The sequence below is a fragment of the Doryrhamphus excisus genome, chromosome 3, assembly GCF_030265055.1.
Source record: "Doryrhamphus excisus isolate RoL2022-K1 chromosome 3, RoL_Dexc_1.0, whole genome shotgun sequence".
Taxonomy (NCBI): Eukaryota; Metazoa; Chordata; class Actinopteri; order Syngnathiformes; family Syngnathidae; genus Doryrhamphus; species Doryrhamphus excisus.
Window position 1 is genome coordinate 23,323,376 of NC_080468.1, and position 25,892 is coordinate 23,349,267.

The 25,892-nt window shown below is 43.0% G+C and overlaps 2 protein-coding genes across 8 annotated transcripts in view; one reads left to right on the forward strand and one right to left on the reverse strand.

The window, feature by feature from the left end:
- The first annotated feature begins 246 nt into the window (after positions 1-246).
- Positions 247-25,892, forward strand: part of focad (focadhesin) — a 42,812-nt gene continuing 17,166 nt past the window's right edge. For 3 of the 6 annotated variants that reach the window (XM_058067850.1, XM_058067849.1, XM_058067851.1), the window contains exons 1-45: positions 247-463; positions 2,195-2,301; positions 2,391-2,465; positions 2,625-2,779; positions 2,874-2,972; positions 6,722-6,823; positions 6,909-7,122; positions 7,202-7,411; positions 7,614-7,701; positions 8,099-8,292; positions 8,357-8,617; positions 9,886-9,990; positions 10,068-10,169; positions 10,237-10,364; positions 10,457-10,583; positions 10,966-11,100; positions 12,008-12,058; positions 12,139-12,222; positions 12,303-12,429; positions 12,533-12,721; positions 12,792-12,913; positions 12,986-13,078; positions 13,184-13,272; positions 13,346-13,387; positions 13,470-13,578; positions 14,479-14,595; positions 14,676-14,914; positions 14,990-15,079; positions 15,147-15,294; positions 15,379-15,498; positions 16,507-16,629; positions 17,115-17,192; positions 17,369-17,440; positions 17,505-17,607; positions 17,689-17,769; positions 19,159-19,287; positions 19,361-19,476; positions 20,005-20,265; positions 20,326-20,415; positions 20,502-20,679; positions 20,790-20,887; positions 20,962-21,216; positions 21,311-21,386; positions 22,139-22,659; positions 24,734-24,802. In XM_058067850.1, the coding sequence (XP_057923833.1) occupies positions 2,248-2,301; positions 2,391-2,465; positions 2,625-2,779; positions 2,874-2,972; positions 6,722-6,823; positions 6,909-7,122; positions 7,202-7,411; positions 7,614-7,701; positions 8,099-8,292; positions 8,357-8,617; positions 9,886-9,990; positions 10,068-10,169; positions 10,237-10,364; positions 10,457-10,583; positions 10,966-11,100; positions 12,008-12,058; positions 12,139-12,222; positions 12,303-12,429; positions 12,533-12,721; positions 12,792-12,913; positions 12,986-13,078; positions 13,184-13,272; positions 13,346-13,387; positions 13,470-13,578; positions 14,479-14,595; positions 14,676-14,914; positions 14,990-15,079; positions 15,147-15,294; positions 15,379-15,498; positions 16,507-16,629; positions 17,115-17,192; positions 17,369-17,440; positions 17,505-17,607; positions 17,689-17,769; positions 19,159-19,287; positions 19,361-19,476; positions 20,005-20,265; positions 20,326-20,415; positions 20,502-20,679; positions 20,790-20,887; positions 20,962-21,216; positions 21,311-21,386; positions 22,139-22,212 (5,403 nt within the window). In that variant the 5' untranslated portion in view covers positions 247-463; positions 2,195-2,247 and the 3' untranslated portion in view covers positions 22,213-22,659; positions 24,734-24,802. Of the gene's footprint in view, positions 598-2,194; positions 2,302-2,390; positions 2,466-2,624; positions 2,780-2,873; positions 2,973-5,946; positions 6,356-6,721; positions 6,824-6,908; positions 7,123-7,201; positions 7,412-7,613; positions 7,702-8,098; positions 8,293-8,356; positions 8,618-9,885; positions 9,991-10,067; positions 10,170-10,236; positions 10,365-10,456; positions 10,584-10,965; positions 11,101-12,007; positions 12,059-12,138; positions 12,223-12,302; positions 12,430-12,532; positions 12,722-12,791; positions 12,914-12,985; positions 13,079-13,183; positions 13,273-13,345; positions 13,388-13,469; positions 13,579-14,478; positions 14,596-14,675; positions 14,915-14,989; positions 15,080-15,146; positions 15,295-15,378; positions 15,499-16,506; positions 16,630-17,114; positions 17,193-17,368; positions 17,441-17,504; positions 17,608-17,688; positions 17,770-19,158; positions 19,288-19,360; positions 19,477-20,004; positions 20,266-20,325; positions 20,416-20,501; positions 20,680-20,789; positions 20,888-20,961; positions 21,217-21,310; positions 21,387-22,138; positions 22,660-24,733; positions 24,803-25,892 lie in introns of those variants that run through there. The other 3 variants (XM_058067853.1, XM_058067852.1, XM_058067854.1) reach the window with 3 other exon arrangements.
- On the reverse strand, positions 22,050-24,769 carry hacd4 (3-hydroxyacyl-CoA dehydratase 4). Of its 2 annotated transcripts, XM_058068069.1 has the most exons (7): positions 24,611-24,769; positions 24,421-24,527; positions 23,681-23,808; positions 23,490-23,599; positions 23,298-23,404; positions 22,493-22,618; positions 22,050-22,397 (listed from the first exon to the last, which is right to left on the reverse strand). In XM_058068069.1, the coding sequence occupies exons 1-7, from the start codon at positions 24,676-24,678 to the stop codon at positions 22,315-22,317; spliced, it is 729 nt and encodes a 242-aa protein (XP_057924052.1). In that variant the 5' UTR covers positions 24,679-24,769; the 3' UTR covers positions 22,050-22,314. The 2 variants fall into 2 exon arrangements, with proteins under 2 accessions (XP_057924052.1, XP_057924051.1); XM_058068068.1 differs by having other exon boundaries at positions 23,490-23,808.

Sequence of the window (25,892 nt, forward strand, 5' to 3'; positions counted from 1 at the left end):
TAATATAAAATGTCACATTTTAAAATTATATTATTTTTAAATATCACACTATTTGACAAAGTCGCCCTGTGTTACTTTTATTTTGAATGCATGGAGTAGGTTTATTTCCCCCACCCTCATAGCTCAATTCGTCCACCTTGTCGGAGCTGAGAGGCGCATGCGCAGATCTACACAGTGTAGCACGACGGAGGATCAGCCAATGAGAGGTCAGGAGGCAAGTTGCGATTATGTTGCCTTCATGTTCTCCTTGGAAAACGGGATCAAAAACAGCATGCCTTTTCTAAAAGTGTAATTAGTACACGAAAGCATGCTATACAAGTAATTTACATATACATTATCCTGTTTATTCGATTGCACAGTAAAGTTAACAACATTTTCAGTTTTACAGTGCATTACTCTACAAGCAAGTTTGACCCTCTGTCATCGCCGTAGTTCCATGCTGTGAAGCGGCTTTGCGATTGAGGTACAGTTGAATTACAGTTAAACAAAGTTTAACTTTTACCAACAAAGTAGGAAGTCTTCTGTTATTTACATGGAAATGCTGACATCTTATTTCGTGTTCCGCATGCCCTGCTCCAGCTAGTTAGTCCCAGTAAGGTCCGAGTTTGCATTTGTGGATGCATATAGCTATAGTAGCATGTTATGATAGCTGCACGGTTAGCTTGTCAGAACCTGGTGTAGAAATTTCTCCAATGCTAAAATATTTTTTGTTCTTGTATTTTACCTGTAATGCCACTGAGGGGGTTTGCATGGTAAAACCAACAATAAGCTTTCATTCAGCGTCATTCTAATCAACCTAAAGTCGTTTGTTTGTTTGTCATGTGTTTCTCAAAAGGTGTCTTTAACAGCTGTTAGTGGGTGTCAGCCACATGTTGCTTCATTTTTTTTTCTTAAATATGTTTTGCATGACTCCTTTGTACAACCAGAAGTAAGATTTTATTTTGTGGCAATGAAAGAAATAAGAATATGAAGAGAACAATATTTAAGATATAAAACGTGCTGGCTATAATATTATGGTTGATTTATAATAGCAGCTTGCAATGATTTACATGGAACCACATGTAATGGGTGACATCAGTGGGATATTTTAAGGAATTCCCAAAATGTCACTGCCAAGCTTCCAACTTGACCCTGAATGGTTATTATGGTACTAAAAGGCCGCTTAGAATCCTGTGTGTGTGGCCTGCACAGTAAAGCCTCATTGGTGTCATTTCTAAAGCTGTGTTGGCTCAACAAGTACTCCAGCATTGTCCACTCCTCTATCGCTAATGCAGACCTTAGCAGTCCAGTCCAGCCTATATTGTTCAGCTGTATGGAAAATATGCCGCAGAAACTACTCGAACACAAACTCCTAAAGGCTTTTTACTGACCGTTTATAGACTTTAAGTTAAAATATAAATGCTTGACACAGAAATTTGATTGGGAATTGAACTCTTCAACGCTACAGATGTTCATTTTGACAAGTACAAGGAAGTAGCAGAGTTGTTTTCTGTCATAAAACTTTACATACTTGTCAGTGGAGCAGGAAGGAGCAGCTGACGTACCTGTTCTTGTCGACCTCTGGCAGCTTTGGAAGTGAGGCCCAGCGGGCGGCGTGCTGCTGCCGGACAGTAGAGCACACTGGCTTATCGCATAGATAACGGTGGGGGGTTGGGTTGGGTTTTGGGTGGGCTCGTGTTGCCTGTGTTTCTAGTAATGCTAAACCGTTATATCAGCTTACGCACGCTGCTGCTTGTGTAAATAAAGGTGATCTTCAGGTGCATGTTTGATTTGCTACAACAGGAATCAGCGTTCATTTTGTTCATTACTGTATAGTGGTTTTACGTTATGGTGCGAGTTGTTTCTAATATTTTGTCTCTCTTGTGTAAACAGTTGTGAGTGTGATACATTGCACTTGTTGCCCCTTTTAAAATACACCCGCAATATCAGTTAGCAATGACTTTTTGGTAAAATGGCTTTTAATTGCCCAAATAGTCACATGCATGCCGAGGCTGCTTATGAATAATTTAATGGTGAATAATGTCACTGCTTCAGGCTGATAATTTGACTACACAGAACAGGGATCATCTTCCAAAAAGCTTGGATGTTGAATACCTCAGAGTGCTGCCATCTTTGGTGTCTTTCTATGAAGCAACGGGTGGCTCCATCACTTGTCTGTCAAGAGACTGACACTTGATATTTTTGTTTCAAATAGGGGGAAGCACAGAGGCAACATTTAAGCTCTACTTCTAATGTTGCTCAGTCTCCATGGAGGCTTTAAAGATACTTTTTGACTTCCCGAGCCCCATAGTACAAGTTCAGGTAAGTTGTGAAGAACATCATGATAATAATAACCAACAAATTTGACTGAAAGCTAAATTCATCACCCTGTTTTTTTTGTTTTTTTTTAGGCAGTGAGAAGTCTTGTTGCTGCTGTTCTTAAAGAGAAAGGTCCAAATGAGAAAATCACACAGTCTTCCACACAGGTTAGTTTCTTTAAAATAATGTTTTGTTACGGTGAAGCCAGTTATGTTGACTTTAGTGACAAATCTTGCCTAGACAATGATGGAAAAAAACTCATATAAATGTTGTAAAAAAGTAAAGCAAACAGTTGCAATAATACTAAACCAACATGGTGGTGTCAGGGCTCTGCCCTGGAGACCCTGTGGGAGCAGTGCTGCAGTGACTGCACTCTGGTGCGCTCAGCTTGCTGCGACGCCGTCGTACTGCTGGTGGACCAAGGCCACGCCAACCTGCAGTACGTCCTCAACAGCATCCTCAACTTGCTGCCCTCTTCAAGGTAGACGGCCTGGATTATTCCAAGAGGTAAACCTCAGAGATCTGATGTTTTTTTTTCCTGTGTTTCTGTGTCCGTGTCCCCACACCATGGTCAGAAATGTGCAGGGGCTGATCAAAGTAATTGGACAGTTGCTACAGATGCAGGCAGACCACAGAGACAGAGAGACACAATTCATCTGTCCTTACAGCATCAGGTCAGTCATATACACGCTACTCTGATGTGTGCTCATCCAGGCATATTACTCATTTGTTCCCAAAGATTTTTACATCTTTTACGTTTTTTTGCACAAGAGGCACAAAGAGGTGATGATGCAGCTTCACAATAGAAGAGAGCGCATTTGGTGGGGTTTTAAGCTGAAAAAACGGCCACAAGGTGGCAAAGCTCGGCCTGCATCTCTCCCATTGAAATACATTAAGACATTCATTCATTCATTTTCTACCGCTTTTTCCTCACAAGGGTCGAGGGGGTGCTGGAGCCTATCCCAGCTGTCTTCGGGCAAGACACCCCGGACTGGTCGCCAGCCAATCACATATAGCACATATAGACAAACAACCATTCACACTCACATTCATACCTATGGACAATTTGAAGTCGCCAGTTAGCCTAGCATGTTTTTGGAATGTGGGAGGAAACCGGAGTACCCGGAGAAAACCCACGCATGCATGGGGAGAACATGCAAACTCCACACAGAGATGGCCGAGTGTGTAATTGAACACTGGTCTCCTAGCTGTGAGGTCTGCGTGCTAACCACTAGACCGCCATGCCACCCTTGTTAAGACATTTTGTCTAAATAAAATATGTGGATACATTTGTGTCAAAGTGAAAGTTATACTTGAAATGTATGTTCTCACATTATCAGCAGAGTTTTTTGCAACTTGTTTCTAAATTATAGCTAAGTCACTCACAGTGTACACAGAACACATGAAGGACATAAAATACAGTAATAAAATGAAACAGTAATTAAAAAAAAGAGCAGAACTACGTACTTTTAACCCCGTGGCTGGCCTCCATACTTCAAGGGGCGTTGCAAGCGAGGGAGAGACATCTCAACGTCTCAATAATGAGATCACTACGCTGCTTTATCACTGTCCAATTCAACATGCAGACATGCAGCCAATGTTGATGTTGGTGTTTCTTCTAATTTCACTTCACTTTCACTCTACTTTTCTTTGATACACTGTGCCTCGATGTGCGTAAGACCTGTGAGACGTAATGAAGGGAAAAAAAATAACTAAAAAGAACAAAATATATGTTGTCCTTTCCTACCTGTGACAACGTATTATTCCTCTGTGTGCATGTAACAACTTTTTCTTTTCATTCAGTACTAATAATTAACGGGAGTGCGTCATAACACGAAACGTCATAAAACAACTTAATTTTACTTTCTCTACATTTTTATATGCATATGTCCAACTGTTCGGTGTTTCATTACTTTTTGCACAACCTGCTTTTCGCTAAAAAAGAGCTGAATGGCAAAATTCACAACAGGTGACATTTGTTTTTAATTTTCACAGAATATTCAGTTACTATTTCAGTCTATCTGTATCTTTATTACAAGTTGCTTATAACACTCTAAGCGCAGTGGCTACTTCCCAGGAATTTTGATACTAATATGATAACACTTTGTCCTGAAATATAAAATACTGTATATTCCAAAAACATGCATGTTCGGTTAATTGGCGACTCCAAATTGTCCATTGGTATGAATGTGAGTGTGAATGGTTGTTTGTCTATATGTGCCCTGTGATTGGCTGGCCATCAGTCCAGAGTGTACCTCGCTTCTCGCTCAAAGTCAGCTGGCATAGGCGACATAGAAAATGGATGGATGTAAGAACAATTTCACCTGAAAGCAACCTTACAAACCTTGTTTTTATTGCCACTTCTATTAAGTTATTGATGTCTTTTTTTTAACTCTAAAGAGTCACCAGGGTCCACATTGAGGTCTAATCTGCACCTCCTCCTCTTCTTCTTCCCACTCTGAATTTCTGCCAAGATCCTGGGGCCTCCTTAATCAGTTACAGCGGCTCATAAAAAGCCTGAGCTGCTTTGTCGTTCATGTTTTCCCTTCCTTCTCTTACCTCCAACGCTACTTTCTTCACCCCGTGCATTCTTTCTCTCCTGCCGGCTACTCCTCTTTTTCTTTGTCTCCTTCCATTTGTCTCCCTCGCTCCCTCACTTCTGTCTGCATCTGTCTGGCCGGGCTTGAACTTCCCCGGTGAGAAGATGAATACGTTTTAAGGGGGGACGGGCGGCGCCCTGGGCTCGGGACTGGCACTGCTGAGTCACTGGATTAATGGAAGGTGCATACTGTTGCCCATTGTTTAGCGTCTATTTGCTGGTGTCCTGTGTAATCTGCCGCAGAGACACGGAGCCGCTTGGGCCCCTTTGGTAAGAGGTAGTCGGGCCTGATAGGGCTTTCCCCAAATACCCATAATCCGTCTGGTGTGCCTGCTGACGTACTTTGCAGTGAAATCTTTATCACGGAAAGGGTTTGACCTGAAGCGTCTTGCAGTAATCTCAGTTCTGAACTTGCAGTTGAGTGAAAAGCAGGAATATCATCTTCGACTTCCTGGGGTTGTTGAAAGGTTGGCAATCGTGTGATAGGTTGATGGATGATGACTGCAGGGTGGTTGAGGGAAACCGAGGAGGGCGAGAGATGGTCGATCAGATTGTTGCATGTTCCAATTGGGCGGAAAGAGAGCAAGGAGGAGGGAAGTCAGTCAGTCAGTCACTTTTTGACTTGCTTCTATGTAGATTGATGGGACTAAAGATGGGTTAAGTGGACCTTTGGGGTGAGTGGGAGTTAACCTCTGGCCTGAACACTCCATCAAGACCACCTTGAATTTGACCTGAGCATTTAGCCACTATGGCCCCCACCTGTGGAACAGCCTGCCGGAGGGCCTCAGGACTGTGGAGACTGTTGATATTTAAAAAAAAAAGATTAAAGACGCACATTTTTAATCAGGCTTTTAACTAATATTTTTAAACTTTTCTTATGTTTTTATCTTTTTAGTCCTATTTTACGCTCTTAGTCTTCAGCTTTTAACTCCAGTGTTTTGTTTTTATCTTTTTAGTCCTATTTTATGCTCTTGGTCTTCAGCTTTTAACTCCAGTGTTTTGTTTTTATCTTTTTAGTCCTATTTTTTTTTGCTCTTGGTCTTCGGCTTTTAACTCCAGTGTTATGTTTTTATCTTTTTAGTCCTATTTTATGCTCTTAGTCTTCAGCTTTTAACTCCAGTCTTTTGTTTTTATCTTTTTAGTCCTATTTTTTTTGCTCTTGGTCTTCAGCTTTTAACTCCAGTGTTATGTTTTTTACCTTGTTTGTCCTATTTTATGCTCTTAGTCTTCAGCTTTTAACTCCAGTGTTTCCTCAGGGGGGTCCTCCACACTGGGGGCTGTGTCGGGTCTGCTGAGGGAGTGCCATCCTTGGGTCCCTTCGAATCGGCCGGCTGGGGGTTCCTCCCTTTAATGTGGGGGTCCGCCCGTCTGTCGGAGTCGGGGGGCCCGGGGTCCTCCGGGGTCCTGGTCCTCCGATGGCACGGCCTGCAGCTCCTCCCAGTGTGGACGGCCCCAAAGGTGGCGTTTCCTTGTTCCTCAGTGCCATGCCATGTCTCCCTACTGTGTGTGATTGTGTGATTGTGTGTGTGTGTGTGTCTAGTATGGAGGGTGGGAAGGAGGCTTTCTTTTGTTTCTTTGTTTTTTTTTTTTCCCTTTTAATTGTGGTAATTGTTTTAATTCTGTAAAGCACGTTGTGTTGCATTTCTTTGCAGGAAAAGTGCCATACAAATAAAGTTGATTTTGATTTTGATTTGACTTGATGAGCTTGAAGCCTGTCCACAAAACCTCAACATGTCTCGTCCCTTTTCTGTGTCTCAAGGTCCATCAGCTCATTGCAACTCCAAATGAGGACATGCTCTGAATGTGGTCTTTTCTCTTCAACAGGAGTAGTCCCCATCCATACATAACAGCCCTGGAGAACCGGTTGGACTGCTGGCCTGCCCTTCTCTCCGAGATTGATGACTTGGTTCAGCAGGCCGTTGACAGGCACGTACCTTAATGGCATTGTCCGCAGTCTCTTACCTCATGCAGTAGAAGTCTTATTATATTGTGATTCAAACTACTTCAGCAGAAATGAACCTGCCTACATCATCATGCTGGCCCCCTTCCTGTGCTACCTCTACTGCCAACCTCAGAGGAGACCCGAGCACACCCTTTTTCGACAAGGCCTCCTTAGGGTGCTGCTCCCCACAGATCCAGTTGGTCCACCTGTCCCTCAGGACAAGCGATCTCTAGTGTTGGACAATCTGCTCCAGTGTCTTTGCCAGCTAGCTCCACGCATGCCAGTAATAATACAAATAATCATAATGGACCATTTCATCGTATTATAATGAAAAAATAATAATTTTGTATCTGTTTTGGAAGGTTGATGATGTGGAAGCGGTGCTGGAGCTGCATGGATTCATCCGTGCTCTCCTTCCCAGTCTGTTCCAGCGGTGTGAAGAACCCTGGAGGAGCGAGAGGGTCAAAATGTTGCTCCAGCTGCTCTGTGCCTGTCAGCGCTGCCTCAACTTAAATGGAGATTGTCGACCTCTGGTCGGCTTGATGATGAAGCTCCTCCCTTCGTGCCAACAGGTCAACCAGCGTGACTTGTATCTCACTTTTTTTTTTTTTTTAAAGGTGCTGTCTGTCATGGTTGACTGTTGCTGTGGGGGGCGCTAACATTCAAATATTCATTCATTCATTCATTTTCACGAGGGTCGCGGGGGTGATATATTATTATATGATATATTATTTTTTATGCATTCCAAATAATAATGCTAATGCTTGTTTGTAGGAGCTGCCGCTGGATGAGCTGTTAATGGGAGTGGCCTTGCTGCTGTTTGAGGCTCCAGTAGCACAGCAGAGTTGCTTGCTCAGTCTCGGTAAATATACATTTAAATTTGCTCTAATGTTCTAGTTTTGACCTATCAATCATTGTAATGCTATTTGGAGGTAAGCTATGTCAGTTTTATTTTGCAAATTGGTATTATTTTAATTTTTTTTTTTTATTTGCCTTGACGTTTTGCTGTATTCAGGCGGCGCTTGTATGTAATTGCTCCTGACACACACTGTGTAATTATGTCCCTTTTGTTAAGCGAATAACGGTCAGACCTTTTCCTTTCCAAGACCATAATTGCATGTAATTGCAGTCAGTTGCTTATAAGACAACACCAGCATGCAATTACATGTGCATAAACATCCTTAGTATATGCAACGCACCGATACAATACATCCTATTCAAAACCTAACTTGGTATTTTTTTCTATTTTCACCTTGAAGTGTTGACTTTAGTACCTGAGGACACTGAGCTGTCCCCTTGGTTGAGTCCAGTCCTGGTTCTTCCCGTGCTGCAGCTTCTGTCCTGTTCAGAGCTCACAGAGCCGCTTGCAGAGCGCCACACACATGCACTCAACAAAAACCTGGCTCACAGTGTGCTCCGCAGCATCACCAAGCAGACTCATAGAGTCCAACAGGTAGTACTATTCAGACAGATAGGTAGTAATACTATGTGAAATCTTATGTCCTGCTTGTTAACAGTCTATTCTACCAGAAGCCCTTCTTTTGACTTCCTGGTTCAGTGAAATAAGAGTGGCTGTGTCTATACTGCGTCAAATGGTGGATCATCCTTCAGCAGCTGTCGACTGGCTGCTGTCGCTCACCGCGGCTCTGTCCAGCAGCCAGTGTCTGCCGAGCTCTCTCACACTCATCGTCACACACCTCATCATCACCAGCCGGGATGATGTCTGCCAGCTGGCTCTGAACGCCGTTCAGGCCATCGCGGCGGCCGATCCTCGTCAGGTTAGTGTCAGAGGACTATTGCTGTTACATGGGTTACTGCAGTGATTTTCAACCACTGTGCCGCGGCACACTAGTGTACCTTGAGAAACCGTCAGGTGTGCCGTGAGGAATTATCCAATGTCACTTTTTATAATTAACATTTTTTATAATCATCATTTGCAAAATATTTGCAAATATTATGTCAATAGCCATTATGTCAATAGTATACATGGACCCAAATATTCCAATTGCATTTGGTTTATTTGCTCAAACGGAGGATGGAATATTCCTTTAACCCAGGGGTCTCAAACTCGTGGCCCGCGGGCCAAATTCAGCCCGTGAGACGCGAGACATTTTGTAACATTTTTGGTTAGTGGTGTGCCACAAGATTTTTCCAATGTAAAAAAAACATGCCGTGGCTCAAAAAAGGTTGAAAAACACTGGGTTACTCAGTGACACAGTCTGCCTTTTAAAACAAATTTCTGCTAGCGTTCCTCTGAGCCTGTGGGACTGCCACTGCAGACAATGATGTGGAATAACACGTGGTGTCAAGGCTGCTCATTAAGAGTATCCCCCCCCCTCGGCTATTCTAATTGTTCCCACAGCGCTACTTGCACATTATTTTTATAGTAGAAGAAGGCTATTGAGAAATTGGAATCAATTGGCTAGCCCTTGACATCTACAGACATTACATCCTGTTGTTGACAGTGTTGTTGACGGCGTGTTAATTGTGTTTGTTTTTGTGTAGGACAAGCAAATACACAATTCGCAGACTTGACATCTTTTAATAACGTCATCCTTCATTCATGTCAGTTTGTTCATTCATTCATTCATTTTCTACCGCTTTTTCCTCACGAGGGTCGCGGGGGTGCTGTAGCCTATCCCAGCTGTCTTTGGGCGAGAGGCGGGGTACACCCTGGACCGGTCGCCAGCCAATCACAGGGCACATATAGACAAACAACCATTCACACTCACATTCATACCTATGGACAATTTGGAGTCACAAATTAACCTAGCATGTTTTTGGAATGTGGGAGGAAACCGGAACCGGAAAACCCACGCATGCACGGGGAGAACATGCAAACTCCACACAGAGATGGCCGAGGGTGGAATTGAACACTGGTCTCCTCGCTGTGAGGTCTGCGCACTAACCACTCGCCCGCCGTGCCGCCCTGTCAGTTTGTTATTATGGTCAAATTGTTCAGTTGAGGATCCCGACAGGCCAATATTCAGACATAACCAATAATGAAGCACGGTCCCTGGAGTCTGTCTATTGTGTCCTTCTGCAGGTCCCGTCCCTCCTTCCTGTGCTGCTCTTAAAGCTGGGCAAAGAAAAGAATCCAGGCCTGGCTCATGCTGTTCTCAACTGCCTGCCGAACCTCGGCACGCACAAGGTACTCCGCACCTCTGGCGACTCCTGTGTACCTGCCGCCGCACGCTCAAGTGTATTCATACACGTTCATTGTTGCAGCTATGCATCCCGATGGTGCTACAGACTCTCCGCATGCTTGCGAGCAACCCCAAGCTGAAAGCTGTGGCCATGCGACTCATTACTGTCCTCTGGAAGAAACAGGTGACTGAATAGTTATGGTGTTATATACCTTGTCAGTTTTCTTTACCTGATTGTTTCCTTTAACAAGGACCGAGTTTACCCCGAACTGCAGCGTCTGATGGCTGAGCAGAACAAAAAGGTGGTGATGGGGAGAGACACTCAGTGGGAGCAGGTGCTGGCCAGGGCGGCCTGCCTTCGGGACATCTGCAGAGAGAGGTCTGATCACTGATGCAATTCTCGCTGAGGAAATATACTTTTAACTCCTGTATGTGTACCTGTGTGTGTGTGTGTGTGTGCTTGTGCACTAGGCCTTACCAGCATGGAAGTGACATGTTGGCTTCTATTGCTTCTACCCTGAATCAATACACCAAACCAGACCAGGCGACACCAGCAGCTCTCGCTCTACAAGGACTCCATGAGTTGTGCCGTGCAGAGGTTGGTGTCATTAATCAGGGATGTAACCAGAGTGTGCGGTAGATGTCGGTGATACTAAAAATGTCAGTATGGATCGAATATCAAATAAATATAGGCCAATACCCATACTTTTTGCTTGGACAGTTTGTAAACAATTTAATAATACTGTAAAAAGATACTTTGATATTTGAACAACACAACAAAAAACACAGATATCTGTGAAAATAAACACAGAATTGAACTGAAAAATATAGATCACAAGCGACCAATACCACCCTGGTAGTGATACTATCGATATTTGAATCAATCCGCTTCACGTTTGTTAAAATAGTGGTCGCTTTTTGCAGTTGTTCCAGAATTTCACTTATAAGGTAATCTTTTAAGGAACAATGTTGTTTTGCAGGTCGTGGACATGGTGTCAACATGGAGAAGTCTTGGTCCAGAGCTCAGGTGTGACTCTCGTCCACTGATGGTCAAAGCCGTCGCTCAGCTTCTGGCTCTGGTTCCTCAACTCACCGTCAAGTCTGAGGAATATGAGGTACCTGTGTGCAAATATAATATAAAATATATTTAATTTAATATCCATAACGGCTGCATGGTGGACGAGTGGCCACAGAGCGAGGACACCCTAATTTGATTCCACCCTCGGGCATCTCTGTGTGTATGCATGTTCTCGATTTGGTGACTCCAAATTGTCCATAGATATAAATGTGAGTGTGAATGGTTGTTTGTTTATATGTGCCCTGTGATTGGCTGGCCACCAGTCCAGGGTGTACCCCGCCTCTCGCCCGAAGACAGCTGGGATAGGCTCCAGCACACCCGCGACCCTTGTGGATAAGCGGTATAGAAAATTAATGAATTAATTAATACAGTAAACCTCGGATATATCGGATTCAATTGTTCCCACTGGTTTTGTCCGATATAAGCGAAATCCGTTATATGCGTATACCGGAAAATGTCCGTTTTACGCATATATCAGATTTATATCCGGTATATGCGTAAATCGGATTTTATCCGTTATAAAAAGGCACTTCCTTGACTATGTTTCCAATGTACCTGGACGCAGGCAACGCTGCAAACGCTGCAAATGACGTCGTATAGCGGCCTGTCACGATTCGGCGAATCGGAGCGCCACGATGCGGCCATCCGATATATGCGAGGGAAATTTAATGGAAATGCATTGGAACGGGACTGGAGATTTTGTCCGAAATAGGCGAAATCCATTATAAAAAATCCGATATATGCAATGAATTTTTATTGGAAATGCATTACAGAAAAATTGGTTCTTTTTTATCTGTCCGTTGTGAGCGAATTTCCGATATATCCGAGTCCGATATATCCGAGGTTTACTGTAATATTGATAACATAAAAAGTGTACTAATAGTGATCGTCTTATATTTAATAAACAATTCAAAATGATAAACAATGCTTCTCTTCTATATTAGAAACTAATGGAGGAGGTGGTGAGCTTTCTTTGGAGTTACGCCCTGAGTGAGGTTTGTGTATAGACAACATTAAGTAACGAGATCAATTCCATCCAATTACCTTTCATGAATGTATGTACAATTTTCAACAGGATCCGGAGGTGGCCAGCTGTGGTTTTCAGGCTTTGGCGGACTTTCCTGAAGTGGTTCATACGATAAATCATCTTCCTAAGGCAGTAAGTGGTTTTCAACATCATGTCTTTATCTCAAACGTGCGCAGACAGAACATGCTCTAAATGTGCGAGTCTCGATATAGGCCAGGCCTGCTGTAAAGCACGAGGAAGATGAGTCGGAGGAGAAAGATGAACAGGAGAAGGACCTCTCCGTGCCGGGTTCATCTTATGTGAAGCTGCTGGCTCTAACTGCTTTACCTGTTCTCCCAGGTTAATGTTGAAAAGCACCTGACATTATTCATAATTAATAATGAATGCTGTATTCGGGTGCTGGATATGTTTTTAAATTGCTCATTTTGTTTTTCCACCACAGCATTCCAGCTCTTTTTAACATCACTGGTGAAGCAGGAAATGAGCCAGATGCCAAGGGGGGTGTATTTCTCAGCCCTAAAGGGGGGCAATCTTCGTTCGGACCAGGGTAAAACTGTAGCAGGGATCCCGTCGTTCATGCTTAAGTACTATGAGAAGAACAAGCAGCCTGGACTCAAACCTGGACTAGCAGGTGGCTCAATTCAATCTTTACAAATGTGATTTTCCATGCCATAATTCACTCATCTTATTGTGTACTGCAGCTGGCCTGTTGCTTTGCTATGAGCTTCCCCGGCAGACCGACCGTGAAGGTCGAGCCATTCATCGTTTCCTTCTTAACCGCAGTCGTAGCTATCAGCAGACCCTGGCCACTCTTATTCACGAAGTACGACCACTCCATGATATTTTGTTTTTTTTCACAATTGCATGCCTGAATGTTCTTTTATATTGTCTGTAGGTGAACATTCAGCCGTCCGATTGGCACCGTGCGCTGCTCCTGCCTCAAGCGTGGCGGGGTTTCATGAATCGCACATTCCATGCAGTCCTCGAGGTGTGTGTGTGTGTGTGTGGTTGGGATCTAGGAATGAGGAGAATAGCATCTCTGTGGTTGCTAAGGTGACCCGGCATCACCTGCTTTATTTTGAATGGTGTTCAGGGTCGACATGCCGAGTTGGAAATGCTGTGTAAACAAGGCAAAGAGAACCCGGAAGACCTTCAGTACAAGCAACACTGTGCCTGGTTGTGGTCAGCATCACACACACACACACAGACTTACACAGAGATGACTCAAATCACAAATAAATGTTTTTCATCTCAGGGCCAGAGATCAGTTAGTAGATGTCATCAAAAGTGCAACAAAGTGAGTGGAAAACACTTTCATTGCTGAATATCCGATTGCTGTTCATAATGCGTGCTAATAATCTGTGCAATGTGACATTCAGGGACAGTCCGGTTATTCAGGGTAACTCTGTGCTTGCTCTGAGCGCCCTGGCTGCTGTCGTGACTAAATATGAGAGCAACCTACCTGCTGATAATGACGGCGGCCTTGGGGTAAGACCATTTATGTGTCCTTTTAACATGCGTGTGTGGTGGTGGATGGCGGGTGTAAACAGGCAGCAATGTACAAACACAGAAACCAAACACACACCATAAAAGATGATGTAGAACAGGGGTCTCAAACTCAATTTACCTGGGGGCCACTGGAGCTAGGGTCTGGGTCTAGGGTCTTTTTAAAAAATTTTAAAAAAAACGCATTTATTAAAAACAGAAAAATATACAAACTTTTCTACAATAAAAGCTCTGATAAAACATTCCACTGTTCTCAAATATCTTAATTTTTATTTTTCAGCACAAAATAAGATGAAAAATAAATAAACAAATCAAGAATAAAGAAAATCAATCAGTAATAAATAAATATAATAATAATAATGGAACGGCAAATAATAAAAATTTAAGAAACCACATATAGTTGGTGGGTAGACAAATAATTTTTTTCAGATTAAAATGAACAAAGCATTATTAGAGCCCTGTAGACATGACAAAACACGACTATAGTCACATTTATACTCTTTTTATTTACAACATATTGCGCAACTGCAGGGTCTTGAGACACATGCTAACTCGCAAACTAGAGAGCTAGCGACCTAAACGGTAGCCTTCAATTTATTTCCTTTAAACTTAAATAGCTAAAAACTTACCACTTCCACACGGATAGGGAGGATAACTATTAACAGTTATTTAACCTTTAACATGAACATTAATCAAACGTAATAATTTTTTCTGGGTACATGATACCATACAGCATCCATATCAAACTTGCGCGGTGCCGCACTAACATTAAACTTTCATATCAAGGCGGGGGCCTCAAACTAGTGTCCTGCGGGCCACGTGTTTGAGACCCCTGATGTAGCCCATGACACATTCTAATTTGAAAAATGATGCGATGACCAGGCTGGACCAGAGTTTGTGCCCACAAGAAGTTGGTTGGCCATGGTGCTCGACACCCTGCTCAGCATCAGCAGCAGCAACTACAAGGCCAAAGGTCAAGTGTTTCCATGGTACCTGCATGTAAGTCTCACACATCTTTGTCTACATCCATGAACTGAAACATGAAAAGTCCAACTTGCTCTTCTTCAAATTCTCCTCAGCGCTCCTACTCAGGAGACAACACAGCAAGCGCCATTGCTCGATCCTGCGCCAGCCTGGCCCTGCCCCTGCTTGTCCCGGTGCTGGTTCTGTGGCACCAAGACGGTCTGAACCAGGTCTTGTCAACACTGCGGACAGGCCTGCCTGGGTCTCCCACTGCAGACGACTCTCACGCCATACAGTTCCACTCAGGCCTGGCTCTGGGTATGGTGTTGTCCAGTCTGCACCATCAGCGCCTCAGGTCAGGAAAAATGTTCTGCGTTAAAATGGTGCTTGCCATTACTGACACGGTGCTTTCCACTTTTCCACTATATAGTGATGTCTCCTCTCAGCTGGATGCTCAGCTCCTCCTCGACACTCTCTCTGCTCTGGAAGCTTGTTCCTTTGACACCAATGTAGAATACAAGTGAGTGCACCAGCAAAGATGGAGTCTACCATTCACTCCTTTTGACATATTATTTACTTTCCCTTAGTACCGGCTGCATGTTGGGTTTGGGTCTGGTGCTTTCAGCCTTCTGTAACAGCGGACAGACGCAGCATCACGGCCGTGTAACGGCAACACTCGACAAACTACTGAGCGCCTTACAAGACAGCAGCGGGAAGGGACGCATGCTGCAGGAGGTGCAGCAATAAAAATATGACAATTTACCACAAATAAGTCGTATTTTTATTGGAGTATGTGACACTAAACGTGGTTATGTGCAGGTTTTGTCGTATTCTGTGGCATGTGTCAGCGTCTCGGCCTTCAGCGCATCGATCATTGATGCCAACAAGGCAGAGGAGGTCATGAACACTCTGCGTACCTGGACGGAGGAAAGCCAGCAGGTCAGCATGAGAGCTTTTTGTGTGCATTTTGCATTATAGGAGTAAATGTATACCAGCAGTACAAGTATGTGCATGTACCACTACTAAAAGTAGTAGTAGTAGTACAGTAAACCTCGGATATATTGGACTCGGATATATCGGAAATTCGCTCACAACGGACAGATCAAAAAGAACCAATTTTTCTGTAATGCATTTCCAATAAAAATTCATTGCATATATCGGATTTTTTATAACGGATTTCGCCTATTTCGGACAAAATCTCCAGTCCCGTTCCAATGCATTTCCATTAAATTTCCCTCGCATATATCGGATGGCCGCATCGTGGCGCTCCGATTCGCCGAATCGTGACAGGCCGCTATACGACGTCATTTGCAGCGTTTGCAGCGTTACCTGCGCGTCCAGGTACATTGGAAACATAGTCAAGGAAGTGCCTTTTTATAACGGACAAAATCCGATTTACGCATATACCGGATATAAATCTGATATATGCGTAAAACGGACATTTTCGGGTATACGCATATAACGGATTTCGCTTATATCGGACAAAACCAGTGGGAACAATTGAATCCGATATATCCGAGGTTTACTATAGTAGTAAGCCCTTTATTCTTGTCACTTATACAGGAGTACAAGCAAAATTGTGCAATCATCCGTCCATACATATACAACATACTACGTAGTGAGATAAGGGGTGACAGGACGGGATGATTGGGCGATGGAGGGGGGGGGGACAACACTAGACACAACAACACTAGACAACACTAAAAACAACAACTCCAAACTAGACTCTTAATGAAGGAGTACAGGGTAGGACTGTTAAAAAAAAAAAAAAACTCGGCATACAAGTAAAAGACATTGTTCACACACATAGACACAAGACCAGCGCCACCAAGGGAAAATAGCCGATACAAAAAGTGAATATAAAAGTGCTAAAAGTGAAATACTGTCATGGAGTTGCCCTAACAATAACAAAGAGGCTGTACTGTACTGTTTTCTATGCTTGATCAGACTCCAGGCTTCTCCATGGCTTTGGGCCTAGTGGTCCATGGCTTGTCTCTGTGCGGTCATGGCAAAGCAGAGGACCTCCAACCTCGTCTACTGGCTGCTTGGGTCAAGATTTTATTGGCTGAGGTGCGTCATTTTAAGTCTTCCTGTTCAAGTCTTCCTATTCCAGCTCCGAACCTGGAGAGACAGAGCCTTCTCCATCGCTGCCCCCACCCTCTGGGACTCTTTGCCCCATTCACTCTGTGCTTGCCCTGACCTTCCCACCTTCAAAAACCAACTAAAAACCCACCTCTTTAAATCTGGTTTTAATGTTAATGTTAACTTTTTATATCTGACTGCTGTGCCCCGCCCCGCTTTTACTCATCTTTTAACTGTGTATTAACGAATGAATGCTGTATTTTGGTGTGTCTTCTATTCGGTTTACTTGCTTTATTCAACTTCATTTTTCTGTAAAGTGTCTTTGAGTATCTTGAAAAGCGCTATACAAATAAAATGTATTATTATTATTATTATTTTTTGTGTGTGTGCGTGCATTGATCCCATTCAACATGCACAGTGATGCTCCCAAACCAAGAAAAGTCCATGATTTAGTAATGTTTTGTTTTTTTTAGGGATGTCCCACCATGCAACGTCTAGCTGCTCTTAATGGACTGGTGGCCTTAGTGGGATCAGAGAGTTATCTCGTTCAGGTAAACATCAGATCTGTTTTTTTTCTGTGAAATTTCTTGAATGTTAAAGTACTTTTTGCTGGTAAAATTCACAACAACTGTGTCATCCATGTATGCATTTCTTGGTTCATCCTGCAGTTTAACCCAAAAGCAGAATATTCCTATCTTTTTGTGACTGGTGTATTTCTGTATTCCAGCTGAAAAGTGAACAGGAGCTTTCCTCTCATCAGCAGAGCAGACTTAATGAGGTTATTCGTACCATCTCACAGGTAACAGACACGTTTCCCTTTTCTTCCTTGTGCACACTGTGTTGTTTGAATTCTGTGCTTGCAGATTGTGACCTTCTCAGGAGCAATCGGCTTGCAGTCCAACTGTGCCTGTCTGCTGGGTCACTTACATTTGTCACACATGTTCACCGGCCATAGTCACACAGCAGGTTGGTGGCACGGTAGCACACTTTTAAATGGAGACAACGCTTGACGCTATGACGCTGATGATGTTGTCGTCGTTGGTTCAGTCCCTCAGGATTTCAGCTACCTCTCGGATAGAAGTGTCATCAAAGCTGTCGTGGACTTGCTCACAGAAGCTGGAAAGAAAGGTTAGTTTCCTTAACCCTTAAATGCACGAGTGACTGGACCCTACACTCTTCCATAAGTGGGTCAAAAATCACCCATTCTAGAATCAATGCGTTTTTATGCCAATTTTGCCATTTTGGTTAGGAATAATCACTTGTATGATATTTAGTATTATATTTAGGACCACACAAGAATGATTTCATGTTAGAAACATTTTCATTTTGCACTTTTTTACATCTTTGAAAAAGAAAATGACCCCATACAACAATAGAAAATGTGAGGATCCATTGTGTGTTGCATAAAGGTAAGTTAAAAATGTGAATAGCATGATATCAAAAATATGATTTTTGAGGAATACCTGGAATATGAAATCATAAAAATTTTCATTACGAAGATATTTCAAGAAAACAACCTGACCGGGTCATTTTTTACCCACTTATGGAAGGTTGGGGTAGTAACACAAAAACAAAAATTTCTTAAAATTTATAAAAGATAAGTTGAAATATCAAAAACATGTTTTTTGAGGAATACCTGGAATATGAAATGATAACAGTTTTTTTCATTACAAAGATATTTCAAGAAAACAACCTGACCGGGTAATTTTTGACCCACTTATGGAAGGTTGGGGTAGTAACACAAAAACAACAATTTCTTAAAATGTATAAAAGATAAGTTAAAAATGTGAATGGCATGATATAACAAACATGTTTTTTTTTAGGAATACCTGGAATATGAAATGATAAAAAAATTTCATTACAAAGATATTTCAAGAAAACAACCTGACCGGGTCATTTTTGACCCACTTAAGGAAGGTTGGGGTAGTAACACAAAAACAAACATTTCTTAAAATGTATAAAAGATAAGTTGAAATATCAAAAACATGTTTTTTGAGGAATACCTGGAATATGAAATGATACATTTTTTTCATTACAAAGATATTTCAAGAAAACAACCTGACCGGGTCATTTTTGACCCACTTAAGGAAGGTTGGGGTAGTAACACAAAAACAAAAAATTCTTAAAATGTATAAAAGATAAGTTGAAATATCAAAAACATGTTTTTTGAGGAATACCTGGAATAAGAAATGACGAAAAAGTTTCATGACGAAGACATTTCAAGATAACAACCTGACCGGGTCATTTTTGACCCACTTATGGAAGGTTGGGGTAGTAACACAAAAACAAAAAATTCTTAAAATGTATAAAAGATAAGTTAAAAATGTGAATGGCATGATATCAAAAACATGTTTTTTGAGGAATACCTGGAATATGAATTGATAATTTTTTTTCATTACAAAGATATTTCAAGAAAACAACCTGACCGGGTCATTTTTGACCCACTTATGCATCTAAGGGTTAACATAGTTAGTAGTTGATAACATGGAGAACTGTGTTGCTGTTTCCCTGACGCAGGTCCAGAGTTTGCCCATCCGAGTGTGGTCAAAACTGCTCTGACAGCTCTGGCCTCTGTTGGAGCCAGCTTCCAGTACCCCCCCATCAACTGGAGTACTGTCCTGTCCCCTCTGATGAGGCTCAGCTTCGGTAACAGTTGACAGATGCTGCATTCATTACAAATCAGTGTATGTTGAGGTTCACATATTTTCTCCTGTGACAGGCGAGGAAGTTCAGCATCAGTGTTTGATGCTGGCGGCAGCTCAAGCTCAGTATTCCCAGAACGCATCACTCTTTCTCGGCTCCTGGCTGTCACCACCTCTTGCGTACAGTATCAGTGTGAGTAGTGATACTTCATTACTTTATTTTTTCCTCTGTTTACATTTTGTTTGTACAAAACAAAGCCATACATACAGTACATTACCAATGGAGCCAACATGTACCCATTTTTTTTGTCCCCGGCTTGCATTTTGACCTTGAATATGCTCTTTAATTACCATTGTCTGCTCTGAACGGAGAAAAACGGCGAGCTTAATAGTCGTTGAGAGTGGTGGTTGTTTGTGTGAGGTCACACCGTGTACTCAACCCCCACAAACGGCTATAAAAGCAGAAGTAGTGCAACCGGTGGTAATTTTAATTAACATAATTTAAGCCTGTGTGACATCACAAAAGAACAGTTTTGCAACGCCCTGTGAAACTGAGCACTTTGAGCCCAAATCCCAAATGTGCAAACCTCATTACATATATGAATCTTTTGGCATTGTTTAACACAAGAATACAACATTCTAAATACATTTATAGATCAGAAAAAGTGGGAAAATAACATAGTAGGTCCTCTTTTAAATGGTGTTCCTCATTCTAATCCAGTCCCAGACCCGGGCCTTCCTCTATGAGAATCTCTCCTTGTGGATGAAGCATGTTGCAGAGGACAAGCTACAGTTCTATGTTACCACGCTGGGCCTGCAGGCCTTCCAAGAAGATCATCGACCTCAGCGTCTCTCCCTGTGTTGCTCCGTACTGCAGGGCCTTGCTCAGGCCATGGCCTTGCCCAACCCGCCCAACGTGTGCTGGGGGGTGCTGTGCTCCACCACAGAGAAGATCTTTAGCCTCCTTCCTAACCAAATTAAGGTATGGCAACGTATAATTGGCGAGGCTTTGGAGATGTGTTTTAATTCTCATTTCTTTTAGGCTGGTGAAGTGGATTTGTACTTTGGAATTGCCAAATGTTTGCGTGAGATGTCTGATACTGAGATTGACCGCATTGCCAGCGTCACAGAGGTACGTTGTAGTACATTTTAAAAAATTCAGAGAGCTGTTTGTATTATTTTTGCAGTCTTTGCTGTCCCCTGGGTTTTTTTTTTTAGGCTCAGATGGAGAAAACCTGCTTTGTCTTAGCTTACCTGGCATCCCAGGGCAGAATTCCCCTCCTCGGGCTGAATGACATCATCGCCAGTGTTCTCCGTGGTTGGCCGAGCCACCGAGTGGGCTGGTTTCTTGTGCATACCTTCTACCAATGTCGCCTGGCTGCCAGCGTTCACACAGGTCACTTTTTTTTTTTGATACTCAAGAAAGGAAATTCATGCTGTAAAACGTTTGCCCACAAGAGGTCGACAAAGTTACTTATTTCTTTACAATGGATTGCTGTGTTCCAGGTGTAAGCAAACGAATGGAGTGGCTGCTGGAGCTGATGGGACTCACCCGAAATGTTGCCTACGGCTCCGCCTCTGTCATGTGTATGGACGCCAAACTGGTAGGTTGGATGCGTGTCTGCACATGTGCAAAAAAATGCACACATTTACTCTATCCTAATGGTGTGTTCCACAGGCCACAGACTTCCTGTTTCAAGTTTTTGCCGCCGCTGTCGTTTCCTGGGGTGACCACTCCATGCCCCTCCTGCTCTGCATTAGAACCTGTTGGTTCCCATGGCAACCTATGTCCAAGCCCAATGCCTCGCTCCCACACGACCTGTACGGCGAAGAGTCGCTTACAGAACGAACCCTGCCTCGATGCCTGCTGGGACTGTCGCACAGCCTGCCCCTACTTCTCAACAAAGAACCGTGGAGCTGCCAGTCGCACAAGGTCATCATCACCAGCACCCTAATATTGGTGTCATGTTCAAGCTCCTCCATTTTAAAATGTTATTATTAAATATTTTTCTATGCATGTGGGTTAGTTCATAGAGTTTCTTCTCAGCATCACGGAGGGACCTGAACAAAGTCTGACGAGCTCAACCATCAACACAGCCAAAGGTGATGATGCACTGCTTTCTACCCATTCATTCATTCATTCATTCATTCATTTTCTACCGCTTTTTCCTCACGAGGGTTGCGGGGGTTGCTGGAGCCTATCCCAGCTGTCTTTGGGCGAGAGGTGGGGGTACACCCTGGACTGGTCGCCAGCCAATCACAGGGCACATATAGACAAACAACCATTCACACTCACATTCATACCTATGGACAATTTGGAGTCGCTAATTAACCTAGCATGTTTTTGGAATGTGGGAGGAAACCGGAGTACCCAGGGAAAACCCACGCATGCACGGGGAGAATATGCAAACTCCACACAGAGATGGCCGAGGGTGGAATTGAACCCTGGTCTCCTAGCTGTGAGGTCTGCGCGCTAACCATTAGACGCCCTTCTTATTTATTATTTTTTGTTATTTAAACTCTACACCGACTACATTGTTTCAAAGTATTGTATTGTCACTAGGCTCGCGGGGTATGCTGGAGCCTATCCCAGCTGTGTTTGGGCAAGAGGCGGGGTACGGCCTAGCCAGCCAATCGCAGAGCACATACAGACAAACAATCACAACATGTGCCCAACATGCTTACCACTAACCACCGTGCGGCCCATGTTGTCATATGAAAAGATATGTAATGAAATATATACAGAAATGTGGGGGTGTACTCATTCTTGTGAAGTAAATAATAAATCCACCAAATGTTTTTTCAGACAATATCTTCATTAACATGCATCCAAAATGGTCTGCTTTGTTTTCCAGCTGCTCTTTTGGCCCTAAGCTATTCTCCAGAGTTCAAGAAGAAGTCAGTGTGGACCAGAGCGTATGGCTGGTAGTCCACACGCAGAAACACAGCTTCACAACCATGCAAACACAGTCATGTGTAAATAAAAGAATGCTTCCATATATATTGTATCTTTTAGTTTCTAAGACACCAGTCACTTCCTTTTTGTCTTCTTGGTCCACCTCTCCAGCTGATGTTGTCTCTCCTTCAGCAACTGCCACACTGTGAACGACGCTCCTGACAACAGCAAAGTATTACAGCAGTGACGGGGTTAAAGATGCACAATTATATTGTTTTCTTCTTCTTCTATGATGAGTCTAGCTTCATCCTACCGAGAGCAAGAAGAGGCAGGGAGGCTGTGAGGATGAACTGTTGTTGACTGGGTGAAGAATCCGTGGAATTCTGTATGGCGGAAGCTTCTTGCGCAATGTCAAGCGTTGCTTGGTATATAGTGACCCCTGGAGGACGGGAAGTGGACTACATCAACAAAGTTGGAAAAGTAAATTAACTCTTAATTTTATTTTAATTGTTCCTATTGAGCATCTTTTACACAATCCATATATTTATGTATTTTATTAGTCTTTTAAGATACAGGGCTAAGTTTCCTCTAATTTGACTAAAACAATGACATAATCCAGGGGTGGCACGAGTGGTTAGCGCGCAGACCTCACAGCTAGGAGGACCGGGGTTCGATTCCACCCTCGGCCATCTCTGTGTGGAGTTTGCATGTTTCTCCCACATTCCAAAAACATGCTAGGTTAATTAGCGACTCCAAATTGTCCATAGGTATGAATGTGAGTGTGAATGGTTGTTTGTCTATATGTGCCCTGTGATTGGCTGGCGACCAGTCCAGGGTGTACCCCGCCTCTCGCCCGAAGACAGCTGGGATAGGCTCCAGCACCCCCGCGACCCTCGTGAGAAAAAAGCGGTAGAAAATGAATGAATGAATGAACAATGACACAATCCATCCATTTTCTATACCGCTTATCCTCACTAGGATGCTGGAGCCTATCCCAGCTGTTTTCGGGCAAGAGGCGGGGTACACCCTGGACTGGTCTCCAGCCAACCATTCACACTCACATTCATATCTATGGACAATTTTCATGTAATTACTATGAACAGCCAATAAAATGTCACCTTCAGTGATGACGGACAGGACGTATACAGGAATCCACAGAGTGTAGCGTGCCCACAGCATGACAGTGAAAGGGGTGTCTATCGCACATAGCACTTCATGAGAGTACCTTGACATCAAGCACAATTTTTTTTTTTACACATTTGGTAGCTAATATTCTCACACTTTTCCTGTATAGAATGGACTCAGTGCACCTCAGTAGGTCCAGAATGTTCCAAAAGAAGAGTTGCACACACACGACTGGTTTGCTCTGGAACTCCTCCAACAGGATGAGCATGATGAGCAGGAGGTTCTTTTCCAAAACCTGAAAAAAAGTGTCAACTCCCACTTGAATTAACATAGCTACCGCCAATATAACTGATTTAGAGGAGGAAGTTGTGCCCACTTGGATGAGGCGCGGAAGTAGTTTGGCTTCCTCAATCCCGTCTGCAATGTGGAAAAGCTCCAAGATGGAGAACAGCTGGCAGAGGCTCATTACAAGGCCAACAGCATAAAAAGTGTCTACCGTGGCATCTGTGCTGGCACAAAAAAAATATCAAAATGCTTTTTTACTCTTTTCACTTTTACAGTATCTAATTCAGGGGTGTCCAAACTTTTTCCACTTTGGGCTGCACATAGAAAAATTGAAGGTATGGTACATATATTCTTCTGTTAATTTGAATTTCAAGATATACTGAACTATTAAATAACCGTTCAATACATTTTCAATGCCCCTTATCCTCACTAGGGTGGTGAATGCAGCACATATAGACAAACAATGCTTCACAATTTGGAGTCACCAATTAAATGACAACATAACTGAACACAAAATACATATTTTAAATGATACGTTTTATAATTAAGGGGGAAAAAAACAAACCTACATGGCCCTGTGTGCAAAAGTGATTCATTCAAGAAGTCATAAAAGACCCCACAACAACATCCAAAAGAACTGCAGGCCTCACCTGCTTCAGTTAAGAAAAATAAATCAGTTATAAAATAAAATAAATAAATCCAGTTCTTTGGTTTTAATGTAAGGTTGTAATGGGGTTGTATTTAAATGTACCTTTGTTGTCGGCAGATGGCTGCATATAGCCCACAGGCCACACTTTGGACACCCCTGATCTGATTCTGATTCAAGCAGACCTTGGCCAAATGTGAAAAACCTGATGATGGTATTAGTCAGTATCCACGTGTGTCCACAGAACTGTAGAAGGTTGTAGGAGAAAATGTAGGCAAGCCTGAAGCTGACCCTGAAGGTAACATTAGAAGCACATGAAGAAGCATGAATCAGTAAACCGTAACAGTAGAGTCCTCAATGCTACGTCAAACTTACATGTTCTCATTAGAGTCGTCCTCTTGCTGCAAATAAGATAAGCTATTATTGCCAAAGAATGTGAACATCCAATATTTTCCTCCCTCTCCAGCTCATAGCGTTTTTCCCCCCCTTCTCTTTCAGTTGACTTTGATAGCGGAAGCAGGAAAAAGCTGCAACATTCGCCAACGGCTGTGCTTCCTCATACTGGCGGTCAGTGCTTTTACTTGCATTATTCCACATGTGTCAATGTGACGCACAGTGACAAGCTTGTTATGCAAATGATGTGGTTGGAGTTTATAGTATGTTTTGTTTAGTGTGTAGAGTTCAACTTGTGCTGTAGGCCTTGATCTTTCTGTCTGCACTGACCTCTACAGGCCAAAGCTATAATTGCTTGACAGTGCTTTACAAGCTCACTGTGTGATTTTCATTCATTCATTCATTTTCTACCGCTTTTTCCTCACGAGGGGGTGCTGGAGCCTATCCCAGCTGTCTTTGGGCGAGAGGCGGGGTACACCCTGGACTGGTCATAGACAAACAACCATTCACACTCACATTCATACCTGTGGACAATTAACCTAGCATGTTTTTGGAATGTGGGAGGAAACCGGAGTACCCGGAGAAAACCCATGCATGCACGGGGAGAACATGCAAACTCCACACAGAGATGCCCGAGGGTGGAATTGAACCCTGGTCTCCTAGCTGTGAGGATGTCATTATTCATTCATTCATTCATTTTCTACTGCTTTTCCTCACAAGGGTCGCCGGGGTGCTGGAGCCTATCCCAACTGACTTCGGGTGAGAGAGGCGGGGTACACCCTGAACTGGTCGCCAGCCAATCACCGGGCACATATAGACAAACAACCATTCACACTCACATGCATACCTATGGACAATTTGGAGTCGCCAATTAACCTAGCATGTTTTTGGAATGTGGGAGGAAACCGGAGTACCCGGAAGAAAACCCACGCATACACGGGGAGAACATGCAAACTCCACACAGAGATAGCCGAGGGTGGAATTGAACCCTGGTCCTCCTAGCTGTGAGGATGTCATTATATAAGCTTGAAATTAGCTTTGTGATCAATGATCATCTTGTCACACAGCATTGTTCAAATAAGCTTTATTATATTTATATTGTAACACAACATTTTAATTCAAAGACAAATCCATTAATAATAAAGCACAGTTCAGAGTACACATAAATACATTCACATATATTTCAACTTTTCTTTTATTTTACAGAATATTGCACTTTTTTGGGGGGGTTGGGGGGGTGGCTAATTCTCTTATTTTCTTTCAA